At 50.3% G+C, this 26,454-nt stretch overlaps 1 protein-coding gene across 2 annotated transcripts in view; it reads right to left on the reverse strand.

Annotated features, from left to right (window-relative positions):
• Positions 1-11,515: 11,515 nt before the first annotated feature.
• Positions 11,516-26,454, reverse strand: part of LOC144821587 (uncharacterized) — a 46,556-nt gene continuing 31,617 nt past the window's right edge. For both annotated transcript variants that reach the window (XR_013608390.1, XM_078678796.1), the window contains 2 exons: positions 15,583-16,328; positions 11,516-11,802 (listed from right to left, as the gene is read on the reverse strand). Coding sequence is in view for 1 of the 2 variants with exons in the window: in XM_078678796.1 (XP_078534922.1) it covers positions 15,610-16,328 (719 nt within the window). In the remaining variant the exon portion in view is untranslated. The remainder of the gene's footprint in view (positions 11,803-15,582; positions 16,329-26,454) is intronic.

The raw sequence follows: 26,454 nt of genomic DNA on the forward strand, positions 1-26,454 counted from the left end.
TTTATCAGAGCGTTGATTCCCTTTCCCCCTGTTGCCTTCTGTCCCCATTGACCCCCCAATACTCTCCCATCTTGTTTTATTTACTCAGCTGGTTGCATCTGCGCTATATCCCTTTCCGAGTCTCGTCATAGTGGGCTCGCCTGTCGGGATTGTGATGCAGGTGTCTCTTCGCTTGATTCCGACTCAGGATGTCTCATGCTCTCCACCAGTGATTTTGCCCATCCCCCTTCATGCATTTCTAAGTAGGATCCTACACTCACAGCCCGCCCATTTCTTCAGTTCCTTTTTCCATCTTGTGAAACAGGGCCAGCCCCCCCCCCCATTTAGATGGGTGGGGGAAAAGGCTGAGGAGGCGCATGGAACCTCCTGGTCAGTTATGTTTGCTACTTCAGCCGTCACCTCCTGCCAGTATGTAACTAATATTGGGCAACCCCAGAACATGTGTAGCATGTCTGCCCCCCTCTCCCCACATCATGGGCAACCCACATCTCCCCTGTAAAAATATCAGTTGATGCATTCTGGAGTGCGCTATGCCCGATGTAGGGTGTAGAAATGAATTAGTCTCAAGCGGGCATTCCTCGAAATCTTAGAAGTGCTTTCTAGTATGTTCTCCCATTCTTTATCTTCCAGGGGATGCCCAGGTCTTCTGTCCAGTGATCCCTCAATGCCGTCAGGGGTTGGAGGTACTCCTTACCATTCGCTCTGCGAAGGCAGGTGAGTGCCTTTATAGTGCCTCCTTCCATTCCTATATTCCAACATGTGGGGTGGTGATTGGGTTGCAGGATGCCCACCCCCAGTGCTTTCGAATAGCCACCATAATCGCTCTGTAGAGCAAGAACTGTCCTTGGGGTGTGTCTCAGTCTGCTCAAAATGCTTTGAACAGCAGGAGCTTCGCGTCTAGGCAGGTTTCCCAATCCTGTGGCCCGCCTGTATCCAGTCCTCTAGGCCCCTCCATTGTCCCCCCCATGTGGCAGCACCTGGATCACCATCATTGGGAGGCCGGTGAATAGGATTGTTGAGTCTCTGTCTTCTGGTGGCACCTACCCCAACACTGCTGTATCACTTAATTTGTTTGTGCACTCTCGTGGTGCTCCTCCAATGCTGAGGAGGGGACATAGGAGCTTGCCTCGCTTAGCGGTAAAAGGCCCTATTTCCCTTGCTTCAATCTCCCCACTATCATTTGCGTGAACCTCTGCAGCTGCCCCGCCAGATAGTATGATTCGAAGTCTGGTACAGGTAACCCCCCTCTTCAGTCGGCTGTTTCAGTGTCAATAGGGCTACCCTCCGCCGGACAGTCCCCCACATTAACGATGTCATGTATGAGTCTAGTTCTGCAAACCACGCTCTCTGTATCCATACAGGCAGTGTGGTGAAAAGGTCCAGTAATCTCGGGAGAGCCACCATCTTTAGTAGGGCCACCCTGCCAGCTACAGACATAGGCAGACTCCCCAGAGGATCTCACCATCCCTCCTCTGTTCCCTTCTTGAATATCTGATTGGGAATGAAACATTTTGACTTCCAAGTATTTTAAGCAGCGAGGTTCCCACACCAGGACCCCAATCCAGCCGGTGGGGCGCGGTCTGCCGTCAACAGGAAGAGGCGGGATTTCTGCCAGTTTACTCTGAGCCCTGATAGGGCCCCAAACTCTGCCATCACGTCCCTGGTCTCTGGCAGTCTCCACCCTTCTCCCCCCAATGCAGCCTGCATGAAGAACAGCAGAGTGCGCCTGACTGGTTTGGGCCGTCCGAATGGGCCGACCAAACAGTCTTTGTGAGCTCAGGAGTGGACAAACCACTCCTGCCCAGCCCAAAGAGCAGAGCAGCCCAACCTACAATGCACAAAGCAAACATAAAATGGTAATAGCTTAGTTATTTTATGTTTTGGCTTTCTCGCACAGTGAGGAAGCAGTGAGGCAACGCTCTTCCGCCCTAGTGGAGGAGCCGCCCCTGCTAAAAACAGGGGAACGATGAGGCACAGCATGGAATTCAGAGCTGCACTCGAAATATCAGGGAAAGGAGAGAACCAAAAACAGAAAGGAAAAATGGAGAACATGTCAATAAGAGAATGAGAAGAACAACGTGTCAGTGCGAGTGATATAACAGACAAACCTGAGGTCAGCTACGGGCAAAGAGAAGCGCGAGCAAACCAGAAGGTGCAGGAGACAGAAAGCAACTTGCAGTATAAACTGGAGGCAAAGAACTGATTTTCTTTAAAAAGGATACAATGTCAGATTAGTTTACTAGACATTTTCTCTTCTTAGAAAATGTTATACTCGACTGGTAATTACAAGAGCGGATGTGGTTATACCAGGCGGGCGACGTGGCTGTAATACCCCACACTTCTATCAGTTTCTGGACAGAAACCTGGGACCATGGAAGCGTTTTACCACAGGTGGAGGTGGGCTTCAGCAAATGCCATGTTTTCAGTATGTCTTCCCCAAGACGCTCAAACTGCCACCTCGACCCAGGCGGTATTTTATTGGCTTTTTCCACCATTCCGTCGCTGCCTCAGACAAGTTTAAATGGGAGAAAGGCAGGAAAAGTGTGATAAAACAAAAGAGGAAAATAAAATCACAATTTCACTGCTATTTTTCACCACCTTCCACACTGCTAGTACCCAGAGTTAAACGCCATGGTTTAAGTACGAGGATAAAATGCGAAGCCTGAATGCACTTTGTGGCCCAATCTTTAAATGTTTAATGCTGAGTAACATAACGTGTATTCTTAAATGAGAGGGTTGCTTACATGAAGAAATGTTTTTTGATGCTTGATGCAATGTAATTTGAATGTCTTTATACAGAATTCCTTGCAGGTGCTGATCAGGCGCAAGGTTGTTGCCAAGCCCCCAGTTATCTAATATTTAATATTTATTCATTTAATTATGTATTGCCGAGTGATGAACCACATGTGCTTTTAAGAGAAACTCATAAGTTATTGCTACTGTGATTTTTTGATTGCCCTGATTCTAATCTTATATAAAAGCTTAATAATTTTAATCAAACGTAACTGGTGTGGTCTAAGTCCTTGCGTGCACTTATTGTCTCAGTGGATGCGTGTGCTGTGTAGTCACTTAACACCTGAGCTTTCGGGTGCCTACCTGCTCGTGCCAGGCTACCCCAGGGGAACTGGTGACCCCAGTTCCCACATTTGGTGTCGAGCGGTGGGATCCAGGACCTGTGCCTATACAGCACCCTCCAGTGGGACAGAGTGCACTGCAATAAGACGGGACATCTATCGTGCCTACAAGCTTGCTCAATTGACCCCCCCACTGTCTAGCCTGTAGAGTGTGTACAGACCTGTGTTGACCCAGTATTGTACCTACGTCCTACTATCTTTTCTTGATTGTATCTGGGTCCCCACCTGGCAAAATGGAGTTCCAGCTAGCCGATCTGGAAGAGTACACAGTGGTGCAGCTTAGGGAATTTTGTCAGGGGATGGGGGTGCCGGTTGGGCGGAGAGCCACAAAGGAAGAACTCCGTACCGCCTTGAGGGCATGGGTAAGGGCCCACCCAAAGGAGAGAGTGGATGGGGAACAGGAGGGACAGGTCACACCAGGGGAGGCGGGCACTTCAGAAGACCCAGGCCTGCTCAACATTGATATGTCTGACAATGTGTTGCCGGGAAGACGTTCTGGGGCAGGGAGCAGTGTATCTAGGGGGAGTGCATCGTCACAGGAGTATGAGGACAGGAGGGAGGAGAGGTGATTGAAGTGGGAGCTTGCCAAGCTAGAGCACGATAGGGAGAGAGAAAGGGAAGATAAGAAGCTTGCTTTGGAGAGAGAAAGGTGAGTTATGGAGGAAAGGAAATTGGTGCATGAGCTCCAGCTTAAAGAAATGGAGTTGCGAGCATTGCAATTAGGTGCGCCAGGAAGTCCTAATGGTGGCAGCCTACAAGGGGCTCAACAGGAGCCCAGATTTTGGTTACCCAAGCAGGTGATAGTGAGCTACACACAGGGGGATGACATTGCTAGGTGGTTGGAGGCGTATGAAGTGACCTTGACCGCCCATGGGGTGCCCGAGAAACACTGGGGAGGTGGCCTGTATCGTTATATACCTCCCAATGTCAGGGACACTCTCCTGTACTTGGATAAGGCAGACCTGTTAAGGTACTCCCCCATTAAGGAGGCGCTCATTAAAAAGTTTGGCCTCAACCCTGAAAGATATCGCCAAAAGTTTTGTGGCAGCCATAAGCTGTCCACGCGGAATTGGGTGGATTTCTTTGACTATGCCCGTAAGGCTCTGGATGGTTGGGTGCGTGGCAGCGAGGTGCATGATTATGAGGCCTGTACAATCTTTTTTTGAGAGAGCACCTCTTGTATAAATGTTTTCCGGAGCTGCGCCAACATCTGGTGGACCGCAAGCTAACTGATCCCCGTGAATTTGTGGAGGAGGCGGATACCTGGGTCAGTACCCGGGTGTCACACAAGGCAACCCCAGGGGGAGATGGTCCGAAAGGCGGACAGGGCATCCCCCAGAAGAAAGAGGGGGGGAGATAAAAAGAAGGAGTTCTCACGAGGCCCACAAACTAGACAGTTTGGGAGAGGAGTAGGTACCCCACCTCAGTCCAGTTCCACGAAGCCCACTTACCCTGACAAGAGTCAGCAGCCAAAAGAGGTCCGGTGCTATGAATGCGGGGAGGTTGGCCATTACAAGTGAGATTCCCCGTGTCACAAACGATCCCCAGCCCCCACAGGTGGCAAGAGACCCGGGGTGGCTAGTGTAGCGCTTGGGATGGAGCTGCCCCTAGATAGGGAAGGGGAGTGGACAGGCCTGACTCTGGTTTCACTTGAGGATAGAGAGATGGTTCCCAGTGACGCCCTTACCATCGAATACTGCTAAGTACCAGCAGTGGGTGAAGGTCAATGGGGATGAGGTGAACGCTCTGAGGGACACAGGTGCCAGCATGACCACCGTAGTGAGGCGGCTGGTGTCCCCTGAGCAGGTAGTACCTGATGTGTTCCATCCGGCCGTGTTGGCCGACGGCAGTCTAAGCTACTATACCGTGGCTCAGGTTCCCTTTGAGTGGGGAGGAGTTAAAGGCCCGTTGAGAGTTGCGATAAGCCCTGCCTTGCCTGTGGACTGTCTGCTGGGTAACGACCTAGAACATACCGCCTGGAAGGAAGTGGAGTTTAAGGCCCACACTGAGATGCTGGGGTTACCAGGGTGGACTTGCGTGGTCACGCGGTCCATGGCTGCCCGGCAAGGAACTCAACCCGGGTTGGAGCCTGAGACAACGGCCCAACCCAATAATGGTCCTGAGAATGTGGTGGAAGACACACCCCGTGTGACGGATGGGCAGCCCGCGGAGGTACCCCCGGAGTCCGCGGAGGTGGAGGTTGTTCCCGTGGGGGACTTAACGACCCTTGCCGAGTGGCATGTGGAAGGAGGGCCTACCCGGGAGGAATTCCGTAGGGCTCAAAAGGAGTGCCCCCTGCTTGAAGGCATGCGGCGACAGGCCGAAGCCCAAGCGATTCATCAGGAGACCGGCAGTTTTCACGTGTACTGGGAGGATGGCCTCCTTTACAGTGAGCCTAAGGTTCCGGTGCATGGATCCTCGAGGGCCTTAGTGGTCCCCCAATACTACCGGGCCTTCTTATTGGAACTGGCGGACGAAATACCCTTGGCCGGACACCTGGGCCAGGACAAGACCTTTGCGAGGCTAGTCCCACATTTTTATTGGCCCAGGATGAGGGTTGCCCCTGACACCTACTGCAAGACCTGCAAGACTTGCCAGGCAAGTGGCAAGACGGGGACCAAGGTGAAGACCCCTTTGGAACTGCTCCCGGTGGTCGGGACCCCTTTTGAGCGGGTCGGAATTGACATCGTTGGGCCGTTGGACCCTCCGACCTCTGCGGGACACCGGTTCATCTTGGTGTTAGTGGACCAGGCCACTCGGTACCCAGAGGCTATTCCTCTGAGGACCGTCACTGCACCTGTGGTGGTGCGGGCCCTAATGGGGATATTTACCAGAGTAGGATTCCCCAAGGTCGTGGTGTCGGACAGGGGCACAAACTTCATGTCGGCCTACATGCAGGCCATGTGGAAGGAGTGCGGAGTGACCTATCGGTTCTCCACTCCTTACCACCCCCAGACTAACGGGCTTGTAGAGCGCTTCAATAAGACCTTGAAGGGGATGATCCGGACCCTGCCAGAGGACTTGAGGCGGAAATGGGACATCCTCCTCCCTTGTCTGCTGTTCTCGTACAGCGAGGTGCCACAGAAGGGAGTCGGGTTCAGCCCCCACTGCTCTATGGCCATCCCGTTAGGGGGCCCCTCAGCCTTGTCAAGGAGGGGTGGGAGAAGACTTCGAAGAAGCTTCCCCGTGATGTCGTCAGCTACATGCTGGCATTCTGCAGCCAGATGCCCAAGCTGTGGAAGGAAGCCTCAGACAACTTGGAGACTAGCCAGACCGTCATGAAGGAGTGGTATGCCCGCAACGCTCGGACGGTGGAGGTGGACACTGGATTGAAGGTGTGGGTCATGGAGCCTGGAGAGCTTAGTGCCCTCCAGAACCGGTGGACTGGTCCACACAAAATTGTGGAGCATCAAGGCCAGTTTACATATGTCGTTGACTTAAAGACTCCCCAACAGCCCCATCGGGTGCTCCACGTCAACCGCCTGAAGCCTCACCATGAGCGATTGAGCTTGCTCTCCTCATGGTGACGGATGGGAGCGAGGAGGAGGAGAGTGAGCCTCTTCCTGACCTTATGGCGGCCCAGGAGAAGGATGGTTCAGTGGAGGGAGTTGTCCTCTCCCCATCCTTGACCCCAGAGCAACAGAGGGACTGCCGCCAGGTATTGGCGCAGCACTCCTCGTTCTCCCTCACGCCAGGAATTACACTTCTGTGTACCCACGATGTGGACACAGGGGACAGTCCGCTTGTAAAAACCAAGTCTTACCGGCTGTCCGAGAAAGGGAATAACAATATCCAGGGTGAGGTGGCCAAAATGCTGGAGCTGGGAGTGATCGAACCTTCCAGCAGCCCGTGGGCTAGTCCGGTCGTGTTGGTACCAAATGCGGCCCCACCGGGCACCACACCAGAACTTCCGTTCTGTGTGGACTATCGGGGATTGAACTCTTTCACCAAGACGGATGCCCATCCGATCCCACGGGCGGATGAGCTGATTGACCGGCTGGGAGCAGCCCGGTACCTCAGCACCATTGATCTAACATCAGGGTACTGGCAGATTGCCATGGCAAAAGGGGCGAAGGAGTAGACAGCGTTCTCCACCCCCGAGGGCCACTTCCAATTCAGAGGGATGCCCTTCGGGCTCAAGAATGCTCCGGCCACCTTTCAGCGGTTGGTGAACCAGGTACGATCTGGCCTGGTGTCCTTCTCAGCGGCGTACCTGGACGACATAGCTGTCTTCAGTAGCACCTGGGAGGACGATCTGCAGCATCTCCAGGAGGTGCTGCAGGCTCTGCAACGCGCTGGCCTTACCATCAAGGCCAGCAAGTGCCAGATTGGACAGGGATCTGTCATTTACCTGGGACAACTGGTGAGTGGGGGTAAGGTGCAACCCCTCCAGGCCAAAATCGAGACCATCATGGCCTGGGAGCCCCCCAAAACCCAAACTGAGGTCCGAGCCGTTCTCGGCCTCACTGGCTACTACCGCAGGTACGTCAAGGGATACGGTACCATAGTGGCCCCCTTGACCAAGTTGACATCTAAAAAGCAATCACACAAAGTGATCTGGATGGCTGCTTGCCAATAGGCATTTGAAACACTGAAGCGCGCGATGTGCACCGCTCCGGTGCTGGCCACTCCTGACTTCCAGAAAGAATTTGTGCAGACGGATGCCTCAGAGAACGGCGTAGGTGCTGTGCTTTTGCAACTCAACAATGACGGCCAAGACCAACCCGTGGCCTTTATCTCCCGAAGACTCCTCCCTCGGGAACGGCGATGGAGTACCATCGAGCGAGAAGCCTTCACTGTGGTCTGGGCTTTGAAAAAGTTGAGGCCCTACCTTTTTGGCTCTCACTTCCTGATTCAAACCGACCACCGACCCCTTCGCTGGCTCATGCAAATGAGACGAAAACCCCAAGTTGCTAAGGTGGTCCATTTCCCTACAGGAGATGGACTTTCGGGTAGAGCATTGACCCGGAGTTGACCACGCCAATGCTGACGGTCTCTCCCAGTTTTTCCGCCTTAGTGACGAGAACTCCCTAGAGGTTGGGTAGCTCTCCCCACTTTCAGCTGGGGGGGACGCATGTTAGACCTGTCAGCCCTAGGGTGGTCTTTCCCTATTTTCTTTCGCCCTTGCCTCATTTTTTCCACCTACTTTTTGTTGGCCTTAGGTCTCTGAGCACCTTCCCATTGTTTCCCAATGTTAAAGTGTAGGTGCTCTCTTCCCCTAAGATGGCTGCCACTGACCCCTGCTACTGCAGCGTGGTCTTTTTAGGCGCACTCTAGTAGCCAGGAGCTGGCTGGAACCCTTAAATATTGTTACAATGACAGCCTGACAGCCTGCCCATAGCTAGAATGAGGGAAGCTCCTGGAACCTTCCAGAACAGGGGAGGTGACACCAACTGCCACTGCCAACTGTCGCTATATAAGGAAAGGTAGGGAAACTTTCCTATCAGAGCATAACAGAGTAGTTGGGGCACCACTGACCTGGGGGAACCTACGCAGGAGATTTATGCTGTAGGGCCTAGTCAGGGACCCATGCCACTGGGAGTGACAGGGCTTAGGTGCCTTCCAAGTAGAGTGAGGAACCCTGAGCTAGCCCACTGATCTGGCCCGGCGGGAGGGGAACCCAGGGACCATCTGAAGTGACCTGCTGTCAAGCCTTCAACTCACCCCCCCCCTCAAGAAACCAAGGAAACTGTTTCCACAGAAGCGCGCTAGAACCAACAAGCGCCGAGAAGAGACTCCCCTGCGCTCATCAGGACCACTGGGGATCAACCAGGTACAGGGCTGTGTCCACTCCGCGCCCTTTTCCTCAACCTGGGCCCCTGCGCTGTCCTTCATTCCCCCTGACTGAACTGCCTGGATTGCTGTGCCCCTGAGGTGCTTTACTCCCTCCGTGTGGCCTGACCTGCCCCCTAGCACTCTCCTGCTGAATCCTTGAAGAGCGCTGTGTTCCCAGTGATATCGCCAGAACTGTCGAGCTGAACCCCCCCTCGAGCGCTGGAACGCCCAAGCTCTGTGGTACTCACCGCCACCACCATGGACCCTCTGTGTGCCCCCAGAGCGCTGCCTGCTGCATCGAGGCACTGTGTTGGTTGCCCCCTGAGAAGCGCTGCAGTTCGCGCTGCCTGCTGCCTCTGGTTCCGCAGACGCCATCGCAGCGGGGCGCCGGGCTGTGGAGCCCCCTGTCCTTGTAGTGTCAGCGTTGCGGCGGCCCCCGGTGCAAGAATAGGGCCGCCGGAGTTCAAAGTGGGCCGCGCTGGGCTCTGAAGCCTGTTCCCGCATCACGTGACTGGGGCGCAACTTGGGCTCCGCCCCCACCGGCACAGTGCCTGGAGTGAGCCTTGGTAGTCCGCCCCGCAGGCCGCTTTGACATCGGCAGCTGCAAGCGTGTCTACCCCGAGGCTGTGCCAGAGTGTACCCTGGGCCCCGGAGTCAGCGTGAGGCCCAGGAGTGATTCCAGTGCGGCGTGGGGGCTCCGCTGGACTCCGCGAGCCTCTCCACCCGCACCAAGCCAAGTGAGGACCTCCGGAGAGCGGGAGCTCTCCCCCCGGCAGCAATCACCGCAAGGTGCCCCGGAACGGCCCGAACACCGCAGGTAAAGCCCCGGGGGAGGGGAAGGGCGGAGAACTCTTAGTGACGCGGGACCTCCTAAGAGCGAGAGGGAGGCCCCGAAACTGCCCCTCCCCTCGGGTAGACTGTGGCTGGGCCCTGTTGGCCCTAATCGTCCCCTAAAAGACACCTTGGGGCCTCCAGTGACAAAACGTTAACCCCTGCCTGGGGTGTAGTTGAATAGCAGCCTGGCCCATGTTGGAAATAATGAAATACTGGGTGCTGAGTAAGAGAATGGTGTTAATTTTCCAATGAAAGGGCCGATTCCTAATTGGGGAACTGTTTAATTTTACCTGAAGGAAGGCTACCCTGGTTCAAGGAAGAGTTTACCCTTGCTTAATTAATTGTGGCCCAATCTTTAATGAGATGTTGCCTGGCCTTCAGTGAAATGTAGGACTCCTGCATAGTGAAGTGTTATATGCCAAATGCAGTGTTCCCCTAAGTACTACTCCAGGAAATGTTTAATGCTGAGTAACAAAACGTTTATTCTTAAATGAGAGGGTTGCTTACATAAAGAAATGGTTTTTGATGCTTGATGCAATGTAATTTGAATGTCTTAATACAGAATTCCTTGCAGGTGCTGATCAGGCGCAAGGTTGTTGCCAAGCCCCCAGTAATCTAATATTTATTCATTTAAGTATTCATTGCAGAGTGATGAGACACATGTGCTTTTAAGAGAAACTCATAAGTTATTGCTACTGTGAATTTTTGATTGCCCTGATTCTAATCTTATATAAAAGCTTAATAATTTGAATGAAACGTAACTGGTGTGGTCTAAGTCCTTGCGTGCACTTATTGTCTCAGTGGATGCGTGTGCTGTGTAGTTAGTTAACACCTGAGCTTTCGGGTGCCTACCTGCTCGTGCCAGGCTACCCCAGGGGAACTGGTGACCCCAGTTCCTACACACTTTTATCCGGATTTTCAATGTTTTCTGCACTTCAGCGGAGTGTGAACGTTGTTTAACCCTGGGCGTAGTTGCATAGTAGCGCTATGTGTAGCTATGCAAAGTGCACTACGCATGCTACGAGTAGCTACATGAACTGTGTAGTGCGGTAGGGAAATGCTATTCGCAATGATTGCACAGTGCTGAATGCTTGTCCGCACTGTGCAATCATTGCGGCATCACGCACAGTGCAAGCAGTCGTTTTCTGCCGCTAGAGTAGATTTGTACTCGAGCGGCAGCTTTCTCAACGTGGACTGGTAGTTTCTCATCACAAGCGGTCGCGAGCATATGCAACCACTTGCAATGTGAAACTCAACCTCCCCGCGTTGAGAATCTCGCCGGGAGGTTTATTTTCCACACTCGTCATCAGCAACTTGATTTTGGCAATCACGAACGAGGAAAAAGTCTCGCCGGGATATTGATTTTGCTCGCTCGCGATCGCCAACTTGACATTGAGGACCGAGAGCGAGCATAAAATACCCGCTACACTATGCGTTTTTGTACTGTGCAACGTGCAATTTGCGTAGCGTGTAGTTGCAGAAACTACGCACACTCCGTGAGCGTAGCATAGCTTTCCACCCAAGGTTACTTATGTGTGTATGCTTTGAAGTTCAAGCTTAGGCAGCTGGATAAACAAAATGAACACAGCTGCGTGGCGGCAAGCACTTTTTTCGTGGAAGCACATAACTTCTGTCCAATGAAAACATGTACTCCTGGTTCACAACATGTGGGCGGAGCCAACGCCCCTCTCTAGTGATGCGCACATAATTGTCTGGTGACAGCTGCACTTTCAAGACAGAACACAAAAAGAAAGAGTTGGGGAGGACAAATGTTGACCCTTCAATCACCCTTTATTTGAAAATGTTAGAAAACCATAAAGAAAGGTTATGCAGAGATGTAGAACTGCGGAGTATTCATGCGCATACAGTGAGCGACAGAGCGACATGATCTTTCTCCCAGAGGGTCTCAGCCGGTTTCTAAAAATCCGTCATCCAATCAGGGACTGGACGTCTTAGATGGTCAGTAACATTTCAGGATAGAGTGGTGTCCAGCGTTGACATTCCTGAGGCTTGGCTTTCATCCAGACCCTTTAAACATCTGTCTTATCGTTAAGTCATTCTAGTAAAATTAATAAAAGATACATGTGTAAGCAGCAAATTAACTTTAAGCTCCACAGTCCGTCAGCAGATACAACAAACCAAAATACAAAAACATGTTTATATATTTTATTGACCTTCCCAGAGTGAAACATGCAACATATAAACTACTCAGCTGCTCCCCCTGAGCAGAGCTCTCTGGTTATGAAGACGTCTTACATGGAGTTTTAATAAAGAAACATAATATAAAGTCATTTTGTTGTCATGAAAAGAGTCATCCAGTGAAGAGGAAGAATAGTTCTTTGCTCAGTCTCTTATTTAAAAAAAATCAGGGTTTGTGAAAGATTCATGCTGTTATATTAAAACGTCATGAAATGATGCATATATTTAATTCTGCTCTTGGCCCCTTTTATAAGGGCAAGATTAAGAACTGGGCCAGTGTAGGCCAGTCCTACTGGCTGCATAATACTTTTCTTTCTTAAGTGACTCTGCTGGTCTTCCAGAAGAAAGGCGACATCTCCACTTAAGACGATATATTGTGAAAAAGCGCTCCGGGGCCCCCGCACGTGGGCGGAGCATTCAGTGCTTATGACTATCAATGGAAGCTCCCTACGAGAGAACCACATATATCTCCACTGGAAGGAACCTGAAGTGCTAGGGTCAGTCTCAAGGTGAGATGTGGGCGGGGTCTGATGAGTTTAGGGTTAATGCTGCGGGTGAGGCGTCCATTGTGGTTAGAGATGAACCAAGGGATTTTTATTGAGTTTAGAAGCTGCTTGACACTTATTGTAGTTTTTTTAATGTAATTGACAATTTAATGACAAATGTGTTCGGTATTATGTGGTGCCCCGATGAATTTGTTCATGTGGATGTTCCCATGTGATTATGTCCTCGTTAGGTTACCACGTATGACGAGTTACGTCATCAATGGTGCCCTTCACGAGAAGCAGTTGTGCCTCAAATGAAAGGTGCTGCCTTCCATCCATGCACGTCATTTAATCACATGTGTATATTTATTTCTACTACTGGTGGCTAATATCTAAAGGACTACAAGTCCCAGAATGCAAAGAAAATACATGTACTGCATTAGCTACACGCGCATGGACTACGTAAACTTAATTACTCTGGTGACATGGGCCAGCAGGGGTCTTTTCCCTTTTTTCCTGAGGGGGGTGCAATGCAGGTTCTCATGTGGGTGGCTTGGCATATCTTGCATGGAGATGCCACTTATAAAAAGTGGACATTTTTGTGTGCCACATCTGGGGCTGGCTAACACTGGAGTCTGTGGGAACACATCTGGGCATTCCCCAGTGACAGTCATAAATCACTGGGCATGCAACTGGGATAGCCGACCTCTGCCATTTGTGGGTCTGGCGGAATAAATGGGGGCCAGAGATTGTGTCACCCGGCCTCTGTGGCCAAGGAATGGCCCCATAAAGATAGAGATCTGCATTCTGCAACTTCATGGCAGACAGGACAGAAATTTAGGGGACACATTTGTGGTTCAAAGGAATACCCTTTGAAGCTTCCCCAGACTTTAAAGGCCCAATAGGGTATAACTACCCAGTGCCACCCCACCAAAAGGGGAGAGCCCCATGTGGCGACAGGACTGGAGAACCTGGTCTGCGTGGTGCACTTCGCCAGAGGACTCTTGCGCATGGAGGATAACTGCCTGTGGAAAGGACTGAGTGCCTTCCTGAATAGTGGCTGGTCTGGGCTGGCAACCTCTTATTAGTGGCACCCTGAAGTGGGCTTGCAATGACCAGATGGCTTGTCTCCTGTTCTCTTGGAGGTCTCAGGGATATCAAAGATATCCCACGAGGGGCCCACACCATCTACCGATGACATCTGGAGAGCGGTGCCCTCTAACTGTCCACATCGTCTGCTGCACGCTGGACAGTGCGTTGTGAGCTTGGAACTACAGAATCGTGCCTGGAGTGTGGAGCTCAAAAAGTTGCCTACATTTGCTATGAAGTGGTTCCTGTACTGCAGGGACCTCGGGACGCATAAGTGTCTTGTTGATGGTGAGTGGATTCACGGTTGTGGGATCCAAGGTGGCCCGCTTCATTAACTGTGATGCATTTCTCTCATGCGCCACACCGACTTCATGCTCACTGTGTGTGGTGTCCAATTCACAGGTTGCAACCCTCGCAGGTGGCAGACACACCCGTTGCAGAGTCTCATGCCAGACGTAGTGCTTGATTTTCAGGGTGGAACAGAATTGCAACTCTATTTTGTGTGACCTGAAGTGTCTGGTGCGACTCATCTCATTGTGTGCCAGACCCTGTGCCCAGATTGCCAGGGCATAGCCCAAATCAATGTGTAACTGATGGGTGCCTCCTCAAGCTGAGAGGCACCCTTGTGTGTTGTTTACCATTCACTGCTTGCTCCCTCACTGACCCCATCACGGTGGACAAACTGTCCTAAACCCATACGGCCTTTCCGAAGACTTGGTGGCACATGGTAGGAGCGAAAGGAATTGACTAGGCCAGATAGATGCTTCTGAGAGGATTCGGGAGCAGGTCCAGCCTGAACTGCCAAGCCAGGTCATCCCTGGACCAGAAACAAGCATCCTGGGACTGGTTTCGGGGCATCAGCCAGGCTATCTTGAATCAAGTGGCACAGTTAGCACGGGACCCACGTCTGGGCATACCCTTCCCACTTAGGGCGACAAAAGCAAAAGCAACAAGTGATGGATAGAATGCTTAACAATGCAAACATTCCTCTCTGTACTGGGGTGAATGTTTGACAATGTTCAACATTCTGTCCATCAAATGATCTTTTTGCATTTGTCACCCCGAGTGGGAAGGGTATGCCCAGACATGGGTACTGTGCTCCCCATGCCACTGGAGTCAAGCTAGCCTGGCTGATGGATGAAATCCTGAAACCGGTCACAGGATGCTTGTTTCCAGGCTAGGGAGGATCTGCTCTGGCCTTTCGTGCTGGATTGTACCCAAGGGGAAGAGGGTCAAGACTGAATTACATATGGCTGGGTTTAAACTGGAAAGGCATGGGAAGCACAAATAATGGATTTAAGCCTGGATCTCTGTAGTTGGGTGAATGTTTGATATTTAACATTTTGTCAACCACATGTTCTTTTTGCATTTGTCACCTTCAGGGAGATGGGTAAGCCCAGACTTGGGTTCCATGCTCTGTGACACTGGAGTCTAGCTAGCTTGGCTGGTGAGGGGTGAAACCCCAAAACCGGTCCCAGGATGCTTGTTTCACATCAAAGGAAGACCTGGCCTGGCCTTTCGGGCTGAACTGTACCCATGGGGAACAGAGTCAAGATTGATCTACAATTGGCAGGGTCTAACCTGGGGAGGCGCGGGCAGCACAAAAACAATGGGTGAATGTTGGACATTGTTCAACATTCTGTCAACCAATTGTTCACCCTTCATTGACCCTTACATGTCAGTAATGCAAGACTTAGTGGTCGCAAACAGGATACCCCCAACTCATCCAGGACATCTATGTCTAGTGTTTCAAAAGTAAACCCCGCTTTGATGTTTTATTTCTGAAAATCAAAAGATAAAGACTGCGGCGAGTGCTGTTTTAATGACTTACTGCTCCTGCCTTGTAAGAGAAACTGTCCCCCAAGGTGTGGCACCCCTGCCAACATCTCAACCTATTCCCCAATCAGCTGCCATGATTGGTGTGAAGGGGTGCTTGCGAAAAGGAGACTTGTCACTCATTAGGAAAACTCCCTGTAGGAAAGTTGACTCAATATCTCAAAGGCAAAGTTGAACTAAGAGCTTTTGTGGAAAGTGTGTTAAAGAAGAGGGCATGACGTCATACTTACGTAGACAAGGGTGATGAGCTCTTCTCTTCACTGAGTTGTGAAGGCCATGAATTTAAAGAAGTAACTATGACCCCAATTTTGGGCTCTTCCAATCCAGTTGTCATCTATGTCAGTTGGCGGAGAGGTCGTGTAGATCTTCCCGTCTGACTTGGAGACACACCATAGGTTGCCGTCAGGAGTAAAAGACATGAAGTGGCTTAAATCGCTCCATCCACCTCCTCCGATGACGTGGCTTCTTTCCCACCAGTCATCAGTTACACTCGTTGGAGGACTTCCTTTTTTAAACTCATCTGCAGTCGCTGCGTGCAGCATCCCTTGGGGGTCGAAGAAGAGGGCGTAAAATTCACCCCATCCGCCATTACCAACTTTGGCATCTTGTGTGCCCATCCAATCCTGGTCTTCATTGCTCGGCGGGGGGCCTGCGTAGAGCTCACCCTCATTAGTGACGGCATAAAGATCTCCATTGGGGTGGAAGAAAAAGCGCTTAAATTCTCCCCAGCCTGCTTTCCCTATGCGCGTTGCAGTATCTTGGAGCCAGTTCTTGGATGGGTCTGAAGGCTTGGGACCGCTATATAGCTCAGAACCCTTCACGACATACAGTAGACCATCTGGGCTGAAGAGCACATGGCTTACATTGCTCAGGTTCCCCAAAACACGAGCTCTGGATGTGAAATCGTCATCGTAAGCTTCTGGAGGCGGACCCGCCCTGATGACGCCCCGATTGTCCACAGTGAACAAGATCAGACCTGAAAAGCAACAGAGAGAGAGTTATTTGCACAGGATATTTGTCTTCAGAAGGATAACAGGTTGACACAGTATACTCGCGACAGCATTGCGGTCACAGATGGCAACTGCACGTCACCCGGGGTGGCAGGTTAAACCCATGCCTCACCCCTTGGGACTCCTGACTTACCAGAGAAAATCTAACGTTGGAAAATGTATATTTTTCTCTCTCATCAGAAAACAAAAAAAGTCAAGAGGATGCACAGAGATGTGTTGTACATTGTAGTGCAGGACTAGATTCTCTTATTTAAACACAGAAACATCACCTGAAAGATATGTGAGAGTTGCTGTGACAGTGCAGCACTGAGATAGATCAAATCCTGGAAACATGGGGGGCATATTTATAAAAGAGGCGTCAACCCTGCGACACGCAACGGGGCGCAGGAGCGACACAACTCTTAAGTTTGATTGATCGAGCCACGCAGGGTCCCCTTCCACGGCTCTGCCCGGCTTGATGAATCTAGAGTAACTCAGGGCAGCGGACATCCCTGCGTTGCGTTGCTCTGCCCCAGGAGGTGTTCCATGGGTGGAGTTCACACGCACATACCCATGGATTTTGTCGCAATTCCCAGATCTACCATTACTGGCAGACCCGTGAATGCATCAAAATGCTCCACATCCTCAGGCAAGACGTAACAAGAACTCTTTATTTCTCCTCGTTACTTCCTCTTTCTAGGTTTGCTGCATTCTTCAGCACACGTAGAATGAGAAACATGCCTCACAGGATTGGTTTTGTGCAGGAAGGGGCCCCTTCCTGCACAAAAACAATCCCGCTTACAACGCAGGCTGCCTCGCACCATGGTACATGGGTGCCTTCATTGGTGCTAGGCGGCACACTGTGCTCCAGAGATGGGAAAAGACAGGACTGTGCTACATGTTAAATACAGCACATTTCATTTCCTGCCCGTTCCCTATCACGCAGCACAGCAAGGGGACCGCACTGCATGATTATTTCATAAATAAGCTTCTTGAGCCTCAAATCATATGCAGGATATGGTTAGGCTTTGGAGCAGAAAATTGTAATGAGGTTAGAGATCGTCATTTCCCCAAGTAGTCATGCATGTGTATATCTATGCATGTCTGTATGTAGGTATGTATATGGTAGCTGTAGACCTGTGATGGTAGCCGGTGTATGTGGTTGTATCTGCACTGATGAGAAATACAGAGCTGTCCAACCTCAGGTGTGGACCAGCTTCATAGGCGTGTCTTAGGAAGGCCTATTTACCTATGTAAGTATGTATGTATATATATGTTAGACCTGGCACCTTGGCGTGAGTCTCCCTTCCACTTTTTGCTGATGTGCCTCAGATGTTTTTGCTGGTGTTCGCTGCTCAGGGCACTGCGCCACAGCCAATCTGCGCCGCAGTGCAAGTGCTCCCAATGTAAAGTGTACCTGTAATGGATTTCCATGATTGGCTCATTGGATTTACTGTCAGTCCCCAGTAAAGTGCACCAGGAGCGCCAGGGCTTGTGAATGCCAATGCTGCTAAGTGGACCTGCAGCGCTGGTTGTGCCACCCACAGAACCAGCCTTTTAAAATGTGTCTAGGGTCTGCCATTGCAGAACCTGCGTACAGTCTGGTACTGTCATGCTGGCTGGGCAAGTGCACACACTTGCCAGCCCCAAAACCTTCCCTTTACTTCATGTGAGTCACCCCTTTGGTAGGCCCAAGGGCAGGGTGCATTGTAAGTGTAAGGTAGGACAAGCCCTGATGTGGGTGGCATGTCCTAATAGTGAATTACAGCCATTTTCGTCTTTCACTATTGTAAGGCTACCTGTTCTCTTAGGCCAAGATGGGCTGCTGGAATTATTACACCCTATAATCCCAGCAGGCTCGGGGAGCCGGGTGTGCCTCCCGCCAGAGCCGAGTCTGCGCCCCCATCGTCCCCTCCTAGGGCTGTGGCACTCGGGAGCTCGCCTGCCCTTTACCCATGTGAGCCTCGCTCCATTGGAGTCGCTCCCTGCCCCCGGGTCAGGCTGCCTGCTCCTCTGCCCTCGCCTGCCATTAGGAGCGGGCTGAAGCGCTCGCTCGCCCCTCCCGCTGGAATACCTCAGAGGCTGGTGATCGTCGCTGGGACAGCTGCCCATACGTCGAAACGTGCCCTGCTGCCCAGCTTCAACCCCCTTTGAGACTTTGCAGGCCGCGCCGCCCCCTTTGGGAGACCCCAGTACAGTCGGTACGGAGGTCGTGGGCTGCGCCTGCCTGTGCGCACGCACCCGCTGCAGTGAAGGTCCGAAGTCACACCGGTGCCCCCAAGTGCACTAGACCCCTACGAGCCGTCCCCCTGCCCGAGGGACGACTAATCCAAGAAGTACGCCTGCGCTAAGAAGCGCACCAAGAGCCTGATTCGTCCCCGTGCATCGAGGGACAACTGGATCCTTGACCCACGTTCCAAAGGTATATCTATTGTGCACACCACGGGCTCGGGCCCGCAACGGTCTTTTTTCCCCGTCTACAGTGAAGTGTGCGCTTGCTATTTTAATCTGATCCGAAGCGCCTTTGAGCTGAAGCGCATTGTCAATCGGAAGCGCATTTGGGAATCGAAGCCTTTGTATTCGGAGCGCATTACCTTCCCTGTACGCTTGCCCCCGCCTGCTCCTCACTGCAGCCAAGAGCCCCCGCCGCTGGAGAAGGCAGGCCCTGGGTTTCCCCGAGGCCCCTCATCGCCTCCTTGCTGCTCCTCAGCTGAGCCCCCACCGTGGGAATCTACATCTGCCTGCTCACGCAAGATGCGTGAGAATTGGTAGGGCCCGGGGTTTTCTTCAGTTTTTCAACTCACAAGAGCGCTACGAAGCGCACCTTCCCCGAGACTGGGTACCAACGCCTGAAAAAGAGTGTCCATGAGTGCAGGACACCCTAACTAAGAAGTAAAGACACTACTTGATTAAGTAAAGAGAACTGTTGCCAACATCTGAGATCAGGTCGCCCAAAAGTAAAGTAACACGTTATAAGGTCTTGTGATATCTGCCTGCCTAAAAGATATATATATTTTTTTTATATAAAGGAACCGTATTTTTACACAACCACAGCCCGGTGTCCATTTGTGGGGGGAATCAGTGTGTTTTACTGTGAAAGGTCATAAATGCTTAACTGTAGCGCCCCGAAGTTTAGCCTTGTCTGCTCGCGCCACACTACCTAAAATGGTGAGCAGGGGTCATTCTGAGGAGTAGTTCCCTTGCCCTGAGTAGAGTGGTGATTTCTGCCTGGCTTTGGTGCCAACCTCAGCCAGCCAGGAATCCCATTTCTAACAGTATATATGCAAATATGCATCTGTGCATGTATCTATGTAAGTATGTGTTAGACCTGGCATCGTCGGCGTGGGTCTCCCTTCCTCTCTACTCTCCCCATCGCTTATATTGGCTGGATTTAGGGGTTCTGGGCACCGTGCCACTGCTACTCAGTGCCACAGCCTGAATGCTCCCTGTGTATAAAAGACTGTATGAATAAGGATAATTAATACCTACATCGGTGTAGCCTGTTTCAATAATGAATTACCCTCCATGTCACTGTCGCTTCAGCGAAACAATCCATTCTCATAGGCCAGGATGGTTCCGGTTAAAGATTGCTTTCCATCATCCTATCGGGCCCTAAGAACCTGATAGGAACCTCGAGATTGATATGTATGTGCTCAGGACATCGAGGGGCACCTTTTAGTAAGTACCGTTTATATATTATATGTTTTGAAATACCGTTCCTGAAAACGTGGTAGTTTCTTGCCTAAGCTTTACTGTAGGCTGTTGCGAGTATGTGTATTGGCCGTCTGGTTTTGGAGCAGCAGGGCCAGCTGGGTCAGACCTGGCTGGCGGGAGAGAGAGAGAGATCGGTATTCAGAGCGTGGGGAGGGGTGACTCTTTGATCCGAGCAGGGCCGTGCTTGGCAAGGTGGATGAAAACTCCACCTCCATCTGGGCGTCTGATAGCAGACCCCTCATTCTGAAAGGGCAGGATGTTGCCTCGTAAACCAAGTGCTCCCCGACCCCACCGAACTGGTTCTGACCGGAATAAGTGATTTGCAACCGTAGAGAACAAATACTTTTTAGGTATAAAATGCTGCGCTGGAACTTTGGCCAAGTGTGTTCCTTCTGGACGTCCGAGTTAACAGAGGAAAGGACTTTGCAACTTTCATCAAGCTTGCTGAAGAAACTACCGAGGGCCTAAATCGAGAGCGCCTCCTGCAGAAGTCTCAGGGACATTAGACTTCACCCCATCAGCCACCGGAATTCCTGTGCAAGGAGTTCTGCTTGCAGGTGAGGCCTCAGTCGAGTAATCCGGAGCCTCTAGTTCTACTGTGAGGGCCGCGGACTAGACACTTCTGAACATTTGCTAAATCTATGCACGCCGCTGCAGCTAAGAGCTGCTGCCACTGAGAGCCCGCCTGAATCGAAATGGAGACTTTCTAAACTTTTGCTGAACCGGTGGGGGCCGCTGCAGCTAAGAGCTGCCGCCGCTCAGCGCCCGTCTGACTCTGAAACTTTGAACCTTTTTGCTAAGCCTGTGTGGGCCGCTGAAGCTAACAGAGCTACCACTGCTGAGAGCCCAGCTAAATCTGTAACTTCAAACCTTTTGCTGGATCTGTGTGAGCCGCTGCAGCTGAGAGAGAGCTGCCGCCGCCGAGTGCCCGCCTAAATCTGCACCTTTGGACCTTCCGCGGGGATCGCTGCAGTTGAGAGCTGTGGCCACCGAGCGTCCACCATGGTGCCCGCCTGTTCGAGACCATCCTTTGTCGTGCAGACTGCCGCAGCCAAGAGAGCTGTAGCCGCTAAGTGCCCACACTCTTTGCTACTGTGGATCATTGTGATCTATCCCATGGGTCGCCGCAGCCAAGAGAGCTGTAGCCGCTGAGTGCCGACACCCTTTGCTACTGAGGATCATTGTGATCTATCCCATGGGCTGCCGCAACCAAGAGAGAACTGCAGCTGCTGAGTGCCCACACCCTTTGCTACTGTGCATCATTTTGATCTATCCCACGGGCCGCTGCAGTCCAGAGAGAGGTGTAGCTGCTAGGTGCCCACTCCCTTTGCTACTGTGCATCATCGTGATTTGCTGTGAGGGCCGCCGCAGTCCAGAGAGCTGTAGCTGCTGAGTGCCCACACCCTATGCTATCCTGCATCCTCGTAATTTGCCCAGCGGGCCGCTGCAGCAAAGAGAGCTGTGGCCGCTGAGCGCCTGCCCCATTGACAACTTTGTATCCTCGTAATTTGCCCCGTGGGCCGCTACCGCGCGGAGATGGAGCTGTGGCCTCTGAGCGCCGGCACTATTGACAACTTTGCATCCTCGTAATTTGCCCCGCGGGCCGCTGCCGCGCTGAGATGGAGCTGTGGATGCTGAGCGCCCGCACCATTGACAGCTTTGTATCCTTGGCTTTGTCCTGTGGGCTGCCGAAGCTAACAGCTGCTGCCGCTGTGAGCCCACGACGGAACTGTGCGACAAGAGTCATCGCCGCCACCACCAGCCCGGGCCACCGCAGCCGCATCTTGCTACCACAGAGCACCCGCCTGTCCCGGAGTGCCCGAAACACTGAGTGCATGCTGCGGACCTCAGCCTCCAAGTCTTGTGGTAGCTGGGAGTCCGCCTGTCACGGTCTCCGCTTCTTCACAAAGCTGGGTGCTGTATTCCCTTCCGACGACATGTATCTGGAGCACAACGGGAAGCGTACACTAACTGAACTCAGTGTCACGCTTTGGGTGAATACGTTGTTGTCTCTTTTGAGTCCCTACGGGTTGACGTGAATTGTAGTGGTTGAAACGCTTTGAGAGTTTTGAGTTAAACTGTTAGATAAATATATTATTTTTCTATATCTACCGGAGTTGTGACCTTTTGTGGTGTCATTACTGCCTTATTGTGCGTGGCCATAAACGCTTCACACACTGCCTCTGAGATAGGCCTAACACCTTGTGCTATGTTACCACAGGGTTGAGCAGGGGTTATCAAAGAGGGTAGCCCCACTTGCCCTGACTTAGGAAGAAGGGTCCTTATTTGGACATTGGAACCAGTCATTGCCAACTAGAGGCCCACATTTCTAACAGTATGCATGTACGTATGCAGGTATGTATGTATTTATATGTATCCATATATGTATGTATCGATGTAATATGCATTTGTACATGTATTTATGTATGTATGCAAATATGTATGTTATGCATATATGTATATAAATATACATGTATGCATTTATGCATGTATATATGCATTCATGCATGTATATATGCATTCATGCATGTATGTATGTGGTACATAATGACCATTCAGCTGACAAGTGTATGTGGTTTTATCTGTACTGAAGAGAAACACAAAGATCTGCCCAACTTCACGTGTGCACCAGCTTCGGAGAAACATCTTAAGGAGGCCTGTATGTGTATATATATATATATATATATATATATATATATATATATATATATATATATATATATATATATATATATATATATTACCTACTGGCGGTCGCCAGTAGGTATATATAGTTAGGATTTTTTCTCTATGGGTTTTTTGAAAATTCTATGTCTAATAACTTTGGCGTTTGTGGACGGAATTGGCTGAAATTTTCAGGAAAATGGCACATTTTGTTTCTGAGCAGCCCTTGAAAATTTGGGGGGGGGTTCGTCCAGTGGGGGCCGAGAAAAAAGGGGGGTCCCAAAACGTGTTTTTAACATTGAGTTTTCCATAGGGCGGTTGGCCTCACTTTTAGCCCGAACGGCTGAATGGATTTGCACGAAACTTGGCAAAATTGTAGGGACTGGTAGCCCGATGTGCCTTTTGTAGGTCTCAATATATGTGCTCCAGTGGATTTTGAGAAATTAACGTTTAAAAAAAGATATATATCTGTAACAGCGGACCGGGCAGCGCACTGGTTCGCGGACTTTTCGCGCAACGGAGCTTTGTGAAGCGAAGCTGATTGGTTCTCCGGCGTCTGTCAACATTCCAAACAGTCCGTAGCGGCCGCCATCTTGTCTCTCGGTAGGATCGAGAGACAAGAGGAGGTCAAAACAAAGGGGGAAATAACTATAAGGGGGCATAGTAGATCCTCGCTGACCCCCTAGGTTTGATGTGGAGGTTTTAAAAGGGCCCCGCGGGGCAAAAAAAAATAATAATAATAAAACGGCTGAATGGATTTGCACGAAACTTGGCAAAATATTAGGGACTGGTAGCCCGATGTGCCTTTGCTAGGTCTCAATATATGTGCTCCAGTGGATTTTGAGAAATTAACGTTCAAAAAAAGATATATATCTGTAACAGCGCTCCGCTTCGCGTAACGGAGGTTTGCGAAGCTGATTGGTCATTCTGTTACTGGGCTATAGTTGGGCTACATCTGGCTGATATTTGGGCTACATTTGTTTTTTTGTGTGTCTGGCGGCCATCTTTGGGCTACATTGGGCTACATTGGGCTTCATTGGGCTAATTAGCAAATAGCTCATCGCAAACTAGGAATGGTAAAGAATCGCTATTTATTCCTTAAAGTTCGCTATTTAGGAAATGCAAATAACTTTGATGATACATATGACGGTTCATCTCTAACAAGATAAGAAGCATAGGGATACATTTATGATGACTGGCGCATCACCAGGGATGTGTTAGTCATTCTGTGCCGCTGTTCCGTCACCTATGGTGTGCTGCATTTACAATGCGGCGCATCATGGGGCAAAAACAGCACAGATGCGTGATGTATCTGTGCCGTAAAGGTGGCGCATTGCTGGAGTTGTATCGCAAGTGTGATGAAGCTCCAGCAAGGGTCGGGGGTGCCCCTGTCGCAGGGTTTCTGTTCTCACACAGAACTGTGGACAGAGGATTGGAACCTCAGCGAATGCATTGCTGGAGTTGTATCGCAAGTGTGATGAAGCTCCAGCAAGGGTCGGGGGTGCCCCTGTCGCAGGGTTTCTGTTCTCACACAGAACTGTGGACAGAGGATTGGAACCTCGGCGAATTAGGGTGTCCCAAAACTCACGTTAGTAATCAAAAACTATTTAGCAAGCTAGGTACAGTGTCACATTGGATATAACAAACTCTCAATGTTTAGACAATCCAGAATATGAACTTATAGTACCTCAGGATACGTGGAACTCATGAACAGTCGGTCGTTATAGATTTCTTAGAAACCAGAACATGGAGTTAAGAAGAACACATGTGTATTTGAAATGTTTATTTACTAATGCCGTCTTCTCAGGCGTAGTACCTTAGATAATAAAAGTACACATATTATCAGTAGCAAAATTACCAGCATAGTTACTAGTACATAAAAAGTGAATGGTGATAGTATGTTAACATGCTGTAAATGAATAAGAGTTAGCAACACTTATAAGCAGCCGCGGGCCGTGGAGGGAGTTACGGTGAGGCAGGGAGGCGGGGAGGGGGAGAAGCAGGGTGGAGAATACAAGTACACATATTATCAGTAGCAAAATTACCAGCATAGTTACTAGTACATAAAAAGTGAATGGTGATAGTATGTTAACATGCTGTAAATGAATAAGAGTTAGCAACACTTATAAGCAGCCGCGGGCCGTGGAGGGAGTTACGGTGGGGCAGGGAGGCGGGGAGGGGGAGGGGCAAGGTAGAGAGGGCTCCACCCTGCTTCTCCCCCTCCCCGCCTCCCTGCCCCATCGTAACTCCCTCCACGGCCCGCGGCTGCTTATATCTCACCCTCCCTAATACACATATTATATTATTTGCTAAGAAGGTCTCTTTGTGTTGGTTTAGGGCGTGCCCATACTTTAGTGTCTTAGATTTGAAGGAATCACATCAGCATACACCAGCTCTCTTCATGTGAACCGCATCAACTGTTGTGTATGTGTGTTCGGCAAAGCAATATAAAACCCGCCTCATGCCCAGAATTGGCAGAAGTTGCACTTATGTTATGAGTATGAAGTCGTGGAGATCAGACCTCATAACAATTCTGTATCGTGTTGTTCTTGAAACTTTAGCACTCGCTGTACAGATATAGTTTAACAAGTAAAGCAGATAGTAGACCAATAACATATTATTCTCATGTAAACCACGATGAACTACTAGGTGGAAAGCTAAAGCAACAACTAAGTGTCGTGTGCAGAAGTTGCAAAAAAGGAAAAATGGCGTTTAAACCGGTAATGAGCCCATGCTAACTTAACACGGTGTAAAGATATCCAGGACCTAGATGACACCTCCTCATGATCCGGAAACGAACTGAATAAGATAATAGAAGTGCCATCTCATGAGAGCAGATTGCAAGTTTATATGTGGACGGTCCGCAAGGTAAAGCATTAAAAACTAGGAAAATTTAATGCTAAAGAAAAATAAAACAGCCAAGTACTTTATCGAGTCTTAAGGCAATAGGCAAGGTAAATAATAAAAACTTGACAAATAAGTCAATGAATTGTCAATGAAATGCTAGTACTCAGCATATCAAACATGAAAAAGGTCTATGACATAACTGTGTATGCAAAATAAGCTGCAACAGCCTCCAATAGGAAGTCACCGTCTTCATCCGAAAACAGTTCAGCCATCCAATTTAAAAGCGGAAAAGAACATACGTGCTCTCCCAGCACTGGATCCTCTATCACCATCAGAGGACAGCTCGGTGGGTTTTCAAGAAAGCTCTGTTCCAAGAAAGACTGTGCTGCCGCCAGTAAATTCCAGGGACCAAGTAGTCCATGCATCAATGCCACAGCCATAATCCTTTCGCCAGGACAAACCAACTCGTGAGTAATGATAGGAGTCATCAGCTGATTAAAGTCGACGTCAGGAGAAACCGGTCCGCAGAGACACAAATCAATGGCCCAATCGAAATCACAGGTCAGGCAGTGAAATACAGGCTGGACACAGGTGAAGTAGGAGAACCGAAAAGATAATCCATATGCCGTGCTTAATATCGCCAACGGCATTGTGCCATAATATTCTAGCATGCGATTGCGGAACAGTGTCAGCAGCTGCAGGGTCGGAGGTTGCATAGGAGGGACATCCATATTTAAAAATGTAAAAAAGCACAAGAGCGTCCGCTGGTAATGCAAGTAAAAATGCCAATCCACGAACCAGAGTGCAGAAAATACAATGAAAGGAAGCAGGGATGACTCCAAAGATTTTCTCAAATGAAGTCACGAGACCACTGGTAACAACTTTAAA

The sequence above is a fragment of the Lissotriton helveticus genome, chromosome 2_2, assembly GCF_964261635.1.
Source record: "Lissotriton helveticus chromosome 2_2, aLisHel1.1, whole genome shotgun sequence".
NCBI classification, from domain to species: Eukaryota; Metazoa; Chordata; class Amphibia; order Caudata; family Salamandridae; genus Lissotriton; species Lissotriton helveticus.